The sequence below is a fragment of the Hibiscus syriacus genome, unplaced genomic scaffold (genome assembly GCF_006381635.1).
Source record: "Hibiscus syriacus cultivar Baekdansim isolate YM2019G1 unplaced genomic scaffold, ASM638163v2 tig00110056_pilon, whole genome shotgun sequence".
Lineage (NCBI taxonomy): Eukaryota > Viridiplantae > Streptophyta > Magnoliopsida > Malvales > Malvaceae > Hibiscus > Hibiscus syriacus.
The window spans coordinates 375,655-385,864 of record NW_024062580.1 but is presented as its reverse complement, the minus strand read 5'-3'; the positions used below and the strand labels follow the sequence as shown (position 1 = coordinate 385,864).

Here is a 10,210-nt window from a genome sequence, read left to right as displayed (position 1 = left end):
GCAGCCACCGTTTTTCGCTTCTGGACCACATTCAATCAAAGACATATGGCATCACATTCGTAAGAAAGAGGATAAGGTCAATTGGCATAAGCTATTCTGGTTTCCACTTCATGTTCCTAAGTATAGTATTATTACTTGGATGGCTTTCCTTAACATATTACCTACCAAAGATAGGTTGATTCGAATGGGGTTCACCATTGATGGTATTTATGTGCTTTGTAATGAGGAGATGAAAACTAGAGATCACTTGTTTCTCCATTGTTCTTTGGCAAATTCGGTATGGAGCTCTGTTTTGAATTTCAATGGCATTTGCAGAGGATCTTGTTCGTGGAGTACTCATATTTCGTGGGCTTGTGCTTCCTGGAAAGGAAAATCTTTGCTAACTACTATTATGAAGCTTGCTTGGACTACTTTTACTTACACTATTTGGGAGGAGAGGAACAAAAGAATTTACCAACGACGCTCAAGAAATGTTAATGCCTTACTCCGAGTTATTAAAGATTCTGTTGCTATCCAACTTAGGGGTAGAGAAATTAATAGAAATGATTATGTCAATAGTAATCTTTGTATTCAATGGGATATTGAACATTGATGTTCTGTTCTGATGTAAATAGTTGTATGTATTGATTAATTTGTAAGAACAAACTATATTTTTGAAGCAGGTTACTGCTCTTTTGGATATAAAAATTGATTTATCCAAAAAAAAAGACTAAGGAAACTTTTCGACATTCATAATAATGTCCTTCAAGGTTTTATTTCACTAGCCTCTACTTAGTCAAATTTTTGTTTGACCCAATTCCACATTTTTTTTAAATATGTTTAAGATTTTTTTCTTTTCTCATTGTGATATTCAAAATATCAATTGAATTTAAATTCCTCATGAAAAACAAATGAAATGAAATCACATACAAACTATATCTTCCCTTATCTTCTTTCTTTTGGCCTTTGAATATTTAATACTTTTAAAGTTTACATTATTATAAAGAAGCATGCAATACCAAGAAAGTTACACGTTAATAAATATTGTATTTAGATTTGATGTATAATATCTAACTCCGAACGTGATCTTATGAATAAAATATTTATTAATAATATGATATTTGTTTATATAGAGAGAGGTTCAAATCTCATTAACAATAGAAAATTAAAAAGTAAAATAAATTTAGTCTATGAATTTGAAAGGTACACATATGATAAATAAGTCCATGAAAAATCATGTAGCATATGGATGGAAATTAAAAGGGGGCGGCCATATTTGATAAAGGACAATGACAGCCCTACGACTAAGCCTATCACTACTAATAATATTAATAAGTTGTCATTTTTAATTTCATATGTTTTATAGGTTACTTTACACGTTCAATTTTAAATTTATTAAATAAATAATATGATTTAAATTTTAATTTAAAATATGATTATTAATTTTTTAATATAATTAAAATATATTATCTTTTTTATAATTAAATATTACATAAAAACCTCAAATTATAATTAATTTTTATAAATAACTAAACTTTTTTATAGAATAAATAAATAATTAAACTTTGAATAAAGATGATAGCGGAATTCGAACTTCTTTGTCATTTTTATTTACTAATTAAATGAAAATACTTAAGTTTTTTTTAAATAATTAAGTCGAATATTATTAATACATCTATTTTATAATGATTAATCTTCGATGAATTGTATAATTTAATATGATAAAAGCATAGTTTTAGAATTAGTACCTTTTTTCAAATATTTAAAATTTAATAATAATAATAATAATAATCTAATATCATTTTAATAATACAATAAAAAATAAAAACATTTTTCAATTTAAAAATTCTTCCAAACTCATGTTTTTTATTATATATTATACATTATGGATTGTAGGTTATATATTACTATTCTATGATATTTTAATTTTTATATGTAATTTATAAACAAATTTATATATTTTTTTAAAGACAAATGATGAGTCTGACTCATAATGAATAATCAAGTCACCACTTTGTAACTTTTAATAATCGATAAACTCAATAAATTAATATTTTATAATCAAATAATCATTTTGTAACTTTAAATAGTAGAATTATTTAATAAAGCATTAGCATATAATCTAAGGATCATTTGTATTCTTTACTCTACTTTTTATTACTAAAATAACTTTGTGGGTTCATCTATTTTTTAATCTGAATAAAATCCAGAAGACTTTGGATTCTGTCTTGTAAAATGGACGGTCTCACATTTGCCTCGAGTAATTTATGATGGACGGTCTTTTGACTTCTGCTTTATATCTTTCTATATTAATGTCTCCCTCAAAACCAATTTGCAGCAAAGTCTTTCTTTCCGGACCAAAGAAGAAGAAGAAAAGCTGGAATAGTTCTGCAACAAAGTTTCTTATGTGTTAACAGTTAAAAAAGAAGCTCTGAAAAAAACAATTAAAAGATCATGGGAAGGGCACCTTGTTGTGACAAGGCTAATGTGAAGAAAGGACATTGGTCACCTGAAGAAGATGCAAAGCTCAAGGAGTACATAGAGCAAAATGGAACAGGAGGAAACTGGATTACTCTTCCACAAAAAGCTGGTGAGTTTCATATAACCCTGTAAATTAAAGGGGTTTTTCAGTAGTTGTTTTGTGATGTTGAATGTGTTTGGTTTTTGTATTTAGGTCTGAGGAGATGTGGGAAAAGTTGCAGATTAAGATGGCTTAACTATCTCAGGCCTAATATCAAACATGGAAAATTCTCTGATGATGAAGATAAGATCATCTGCACTCTTTTTGCAACCATTGGCAGCAGGTATTAATCACCAAATTAATGTATATTGTTCTCTGATTTTGTCCACGAAGTCACATCATGAGCTGCAACAGGTGGTCAATTATAGCAGCTCAGTTGCCAGGAAGGACTGATAATGATATAAAGAACTACTGGAACACAAAGCTGAAGAAGAAACTATTTGGCAGGGTTCCCCAGTCTCAAAGGAAACCCCATCAGATTTCACCTTCACCATCATCATCTACATTACTCTACAATTGCAGCAACAACACTTATCACACACCACCTACATCTTTTTCATGCTTTGAACCATCATATTCCTCAAGCTTCTCAAACACTAGTGCTTCTTGCCTTACTTCTGCATCAATTCTTCAACCCCGGGAAAGTTCACTAGGCCCAATCCAGCTTCATCAGCTGCATGATAATGGTGTCCAGATGCTTGGAGGTGAACCTAGTTGCACCTCATCTGATGGGAGTTGTAGCATCAACAAAGAATTAGAGTGCAGCAATGGTGATCATCATCAACAAATAGGGACGCACTTTTACAATAATTTCTGCAGTGAAGTTGCTGATGGAAGCCAGAAGCTGATCATGTCATCAAATCATGATCATGGATGGTCAACTGAAACACCATTAGATTATGGGATTGAGGAAATTAAGCAGCTATTTAGTACTACTAGTAGTTGTAACACCTTTATTTATTATGAAAACAAGGCAGATGGAAAAGTTATGTACTAATGATCTGACTGTAACTGTGTGTAAAATCAGATGGATTTGAAGGGTAAGGGGCTCAGAGATTTAGATTTTTTTTCTTGCAAATTTACTTTGTGCATTTCTTTTTGGGAAATGGTGTAATTTGCTGGTAGCCTTGGATTTTGACTGCAATGTTTAGAAATAAAACATTAATTTTCTTGGAAACTAGTGGGAATTCATCATCTTTTCAAGGATCAATAACTTGAAAACTAGGCAAACCCATTTCTAAAATGTTTCATTTTTAATTAGCTTTCGTTGATTAACTTTGAAGCTAGTCAATATGCTGGTAAAGAGCTAAAAAAATTTAATTACAATGTTAATATTTTAAAAAGTGATCTTAATAATTTTTAAAAATGATATTAAATTTATTAAAAAAATTAAAATTTTTGAAGTATCAATTAATACTCTAATATACGATGTGGCTCCATCATTGTTATTAAAGACTTTGGATCCTTGAGAATTTGTATCTCTGAAAATTTAAAATTAATTATGTTAATTCTAATTTTAGTCTTATATCCAATTAAATTAAAAGTTATCATTAATATCTATTGAGAAATTTTTTAGTTATTTACAACTCATATATTTTTTATATTCATCCGCTCAAATCTAAAACCTTTAGGAATAACTATATTCTCTTCTACCATTCTACTGGTTAAGTAGCTTGATGAATTCTTTACAAATGATATTGTCAACACACATTTTCGTCCGGGTACAACACTCTCAACAATCCCGAATTAGTGGGATTTAGAAAAAAAAACATAACGTTAGAGTTTTACTAAGATTCAAACTCCTAAAAATAGGATAGATTTTTACTATGATTTAAACTCCTAAAAATAGGATAGAGTTCTACTATGATTCAAACTCCTAAAAATAGGATCCACAAGCGTTATAAATAGTCATTGTAACTCACTATTGTAACATCTTTTTTACCTTGATTCGTTCATTTCTCACATGTGCATGTTATTTTTCTTGAGATTTGGTTCGAATAACCCAAAACCTGGGTTGCGCCGATGACCAAAAAGGGGTGGAGTTTCGAAGCTTTGAACCTAGATCTACCCCGAGGCGTGTTCCTATTTTTAAATATTCAATTCTCCCCCCCTAAATCAATTTTTTTCTTCGAAATTTGCCCATCGATTTGTTTTTCCTTTTGATTCGGTCCCTTACATTTACGTTTTAATTATTATTATTTTATTTATTTAACTTTATTTATACGCACATTTCTCTTATTACTCATTTTATTTAATTGCTTTGTTATTTTTTTTTCATGTAATGTTTTTTTAGATTTTATGCATTTTCTTTTTTACTTTAGTATATATTTTTATTTTTTAGATTATATATATATATATATGTTATTTTTTTATTATTTGTTTTATTAATTTATATATATATATATATATTCTATTTTTTTATGTTTTTATTTATTATATATATATGTATATATATATATATATATTTACTTTTTTATTATTATTTTATTTATTTGTTTTATTTATAAATTTTTCTTACTTTTCTTTATTTTTTATATATATATTTTTATTTTACTTACTATTTTATCTTTGCTTTCTTTATCTTACATTTTATTTAATTTGTTTTTTCTTCATTTTAATTTAATTAATTTATTTATTACCTTTTTATCTAACACGTTTCTTGGCTCTCTTAAGCGTACACCTTTAAAACTATCTAAGGTAAGTAATTGGGATCGTACTTTTACCTTTTAATTTTAAATTACAATTTTCTTAATTTAAGACAACTGAAAATTGCGTAGTACCGAAGGGGCAATTCAAGGGTGTTAACCTTTCCTTGACTGTAACCGACTCCCGAATCCGACACATCTTTGGAAAGACGCAGATCAGATAAGAAATAGGGTATCCGATCAACCCATTTGTTTCAAAATAAATGATCGGTGGCGACTCCAATTCGTTTAATCCAAGTCGAAGCCAAATTTCGAGCCCACCTGAAAGACGATTCTGACAGCTTGGCGATTCCGCTGGGGACAGGTAAGTGAGTCAGGATAAGGTAATTTCCAGTTGTCTTTTTAACGAAAATGATAAGTTTAAATTTTAAGGTAGCATTTAGATCCTTATTGCTTACTTTTGATTATATTTTCGAGTAAATAGTTGTACTAACCGTTTTCTAAGTGAAAGCGACGCCTTCGTGTGAATTTATTCACCGCACAGGCCTAGCAAGTAGCCTTCGAGATTCATATACCTTATGTTTTCGTGTGAATTTATTGACCGAGCGGGCATAAGGGAATGTTTCCTCTCGAGTTTAACTTAGTTTCACACAAGCTTGTAATGGGCTTAAGACTAAGGGTCTGGCAAGTCCAAGGGGGCACCAGCAAGGAGAACTCAAGTACCTTTTTAGAACCTAAACTGGGAGATTACAAGGAATTAGAGCCCACCCCGAAACCCCATTCCAAACCATAGGCTGCTTTGATTTTATTTGCTGCTTTACTTTCTATTCAAAGCATGCGAAATAGACAAATATACGGTTAGGATTTGTTTGAAATTAGCATGCGGGATAGAGATCATGTCTGGGTAGGAATAATAAACATGTGGGGTAGATATCATGTAGGGTAGGATTTTTCATTTTTATTATTGTTTTTATTTACCTCACTAACTCTTTTTATTTTTGTTCTCTTTTATTTTAATTTTCATCATTTGCATCATTAAAAAAAGAGGTGTTGATAAAAAAAACGTGTTCGTTAAACGTAAATAATTCACATTAATGGACAAAGGGGTTGTAATACAAGAGGTGAAAAACGCAGGAGTCCGACTATGGTCAGAAAAGACTCAGAAAGAAAAGAATGACAATCTGCAAGGCAACTATGTGTCACATTCGATCAAGAAGCCGTGGTGCCACAATCAAGTACATCACAAGTCAACTTTTCAAAAATAGGTTGACAAAGGTGGCAGGGCAAGACGAGAAAAAGGTTACTGACATCGAGATTCCCTTCAAAGACAACAAGAACAAGATGACAAACGATACCTGAATTGGAAGCCATTATCGACAAATTCAAGAAACAATCGAATGAACTTCAGATAATCCCTTTGATGGAGGATTTCAATGGTTTTCAGTTATAGAACAGGTTCAACAAATGATGAAAGCTAGAGATGCAGTCATTCGAAACTTCTGGGAACATGTACAAAAAACAGCTCGTCACTTGCACGGTTTGGCCAGAGAAGCCAGAGCGGTTCGACAGGGTATTCGATCGGTGACAGATGAAGGGATAAGACTAGTCAACTTGTTTCTGGTTTAAAGGATTTAGTTCGGATGTACCTTTAAATATGTTTATTGTCTCTTAAAAGATAAAACACTTTTTTCCCACTAAAGATTATTTATAATAACAGACATATTTTCGGATCAATGCCTCAAACATTTCATACATTTTTGCATTTTGCATCTACATTTTATTTTTAAGTATTTTCATAAACATGAAATGTCTTCATGGAGGATTCGATGGAGTGTTCTTAACCACGTAACACCATATGAAAGCAAGATTTTAACAATTAAAAGAAAAATTGAAATTAGTACAGTGGGAGCCTGATCAGCTGATTATAGGACTAAGCCTGCCAGGATGATCTGAGAAAAGAGTTCACATATCCTAAGGGCTACAATGTTGAAGTTGTTTGCATTACCACATAGGAAGCTTCAGACATTCATCTAAGAACTGTGAGCGTAAGATCCAAAACCTGATGGATTCAGGGGCATGGACAGTCGAAGAAGGGGGCATGACATTTACCATTTACATTGAGAGCATTGTTTTCTTTGAACACGCTTTTGATCTTTCATGTTTGTTTAATCTTTTAAACGATTGAATTTATGGTACCTTATAAGGTGGAATAATTGAACAAATTTTAATCTTTAGTTCTTCGAATATTAAATGAATTAAGGATTCTTTTAATTCTTCAAGAATTATAGATTTTTGACATATGGCAAGATTAGAGCTTTCTTATCCTATCTCAAATCCCAAAATAAAATACCTTGATTCTTTACCCAAAATAACTCATGGTCATTACCAAAACACCAGATTTTGACATTATCACCCTTTGAAACTTTTGAACCTTTCTTTGAGTCAATAAAGTCACAACATTTTCTTTTTAGACTCAAAATTGACCTTTTTATACCATTAAAACTCAAGGCATTGAGTTGTTCTTTTGAACATGAGCATTCTTCTAAGACACAACTTGGGGCATCTCGCAGGGAGCCTGAACATTGAGACATGTCGGGAGCAAGAAGCAGAAAGAAGAATTCATTTGAAATAATTCTATCATGCATTAATTACATTGTTTTCATGTAAATGAAATTAATCCTGAAAATCTATCCCCTGGGGATACATCTTCTATGAAAACTTCCATGTATGAAATGATGAACGACTTTCTTTCTTCATCTATTCACAACAGGAGAAAATATATATCCCTTGTGTCCCCTTTTGATCCTATAGTATTTTTCTTCTGATTCAACCCTAACCAAGGATCACCCTCCACACTGGGGGGCAAGGTGGAAGAAATCTGCTCACGTGAGTGAAGACATCAGTGCAAAGGAGATACCAAATGCCAAGTGCAAAGATCCAATCAGAACAAAAAGAAAAAAGAGAAAAAAAGAAGAAAAAAGCAAAGAGAATCAAGCACAATCATTCCAGAATCACTTCACTCGAAGATCATGGAATATCCAAAGAAAATCAAGAGAAACACATACGAGCAGATTCAAATTGAGTAAGACATGATTGAAGGCATCAGAATGAATTGATCATTGGTTTAATACCCTGAAACACTTGTTTGGGCTTATTTATCTTTTTCTTTCATAACCATGACCCATGGCCTACATTACGTGCCTTAAAAGTCCCTTCTAATCATACATTGATTTCTAAACAGAAGAGACTATCTTCAGATTTCATCTCGCCCGTCATTAATCTTTATTTGCAAAAAGTTTTTTTAAATCTTTAATGCATGATAGAGAAAAATAACAAAGGGGGTTCAAGATGTAAATTCTGATTATGCCTTGAAACCAAATGAGGATTCGAGTTGAAAACCTGAAAAGGCAGCTCGAATATAAAAATTGTACAGCTGAGGCAATCATACAAATTCTTTGATAAGGCATTGCCCAATCTGAGTGTGACCATGAAAGCTGGGAGTTGGAGAACACTTCCAGTAAAGGAGCATGCGAGCTACCCCATGAAACCATTGAGAATCAAATAAATAAAAATGCCAAACCGTTGACCAAACACAATAACCTGAGACTTTTTTTCCTTGTTTAACCATTTCCCAAAGATAGCTTTGATCTTGGCACTTGTCAAATAACTATAATTTATTAAAGGATTAACAAAGTAATTAATTCTTTGATATCCAATGAACTCTAGTTTTATGATTCATCTCAATTGTAAAACCGTGAAAGGGGCAATATTTTCAAAACTTTTGGTTAAATATTTTTCTTAACTCTTTTAATTGATATTTTCAGAATGTTGAAAATAAAAGAGAAAGAAGAACATTTTTTCAAACAAGACAATCTCTCTAGAGTGGATCTTGGTAAATGACATGTGGCTCTCAGACACTAATCTCATGCTTATAATCAATATTGAAGCAAGAAATGAGGAACAATGGGGGCACCTTTGAAGATTCAACATCAAATGTTGGGGCATTTTTGGAAATTCAACATCAAATGTTGGGGCATTTTTAGAAATGCAACATCGAATATTGGGGCATCTTCGGGGATTCAAAATCCTGATGCGAACGATCAGATCTTCCGAAGGTCTTTCCTCCACATGCAGGATCCAACAGATAAAAAATGAGATTCTGTCCAAGAAATAACAGAATAACTAATTCATTATGCATACATTTTAGAGCATCATATTTATCATTTTTTTCACATACATAATTTTTGCAGCTTTAGAGTCAAGTTTCAACTTCAAGGCGAAAGATACTTGATTAAAAAATTTTTGTAAAAAATCGATGGTGGTTGCTTAACTTAGCAGCGAGGAGCTACACCTCAACTAATTTGACATATTGAAAGATTGACAGATCTTAGAATCAACTTCAGAAGAGTTCGAGAGCTAATTCAGAACGGATCCATTTCACATTTTCAAGCCATATTTCAACTCCACGACGGAGGATATCCGGCTGACAAAATTTGGCTTTCCCGTGAAGGGGTCATCCAAATAATTATGATCGATTTAGACCCACGAATGGAGGCCATCCTTCATTTAGAGGAAATTTACAGCACAACTTAAGTCGAGAAAAGCTGACTATCAACAAACAACTTTTCAGTTTCATTCAGAGTCAATTTCAACTTCACAGCGAAGGATATTGGACTCGAGACAACACAAGCTCAACTGCACAGCAAAAGGGCGACTGGCTATCAACAAATAACTTTTCAGTTTTATTCAGAGTCAATTTTAACTTCACAGCGAAGGATATAGGACTCGAGATAACACAAGCTCAACTTCACAGCGAAAGGGCGACTGACTGTCAACAAATAACTTTTCAGTTTCATTTAGAGTCAATTTCAACTTCACAGTGAAGGATATTGAACTTGAAGCGACACAATTTGCTCGAGAATAGATTTCAACTTCACGAGGAAAGATATCTAACTCGAAGCCAAACTTCACAACGAAGGGGTCATCCACAGTTTCAACTTCACGGCGAAGGGAATCGTGTCCACCCGCAACATACAATACTTGGATTTCAACTTCACGACGAAGG

At 32.1% G+C, this 10,210-nt stretch overlaps 1 protein-coding gene across 1 annotated transcript; it reads left to right on the top strand.

Annotated features, from left to right (window-relative positions):
* The first annotated feature begins 2,297 nt into the window (after positions 1-2,297).
* Positions 2,298-3,567, top strand: LOC120214218 (transcription factor RAX2-like). Its single transcript, XM_039212166.1, has 3 exons — positions 2,298-2,569; positions 2,654-2,783; positions 2,855-3,567. Exons 1-3 carry the CDS (start codon positions 2,434-2,436, stop codon positions 3,495-3,497), a joined length of 909 nt encoding a protein of 302 aa, XP_039068097.1. The 5' UTR covers positions 2,298-2,433; the 3' UTR covers positions 3,498-3,567.
* The last annotated feature ends 6,643 nt before the right edge of the window (positions 3,568-10,210 follow it).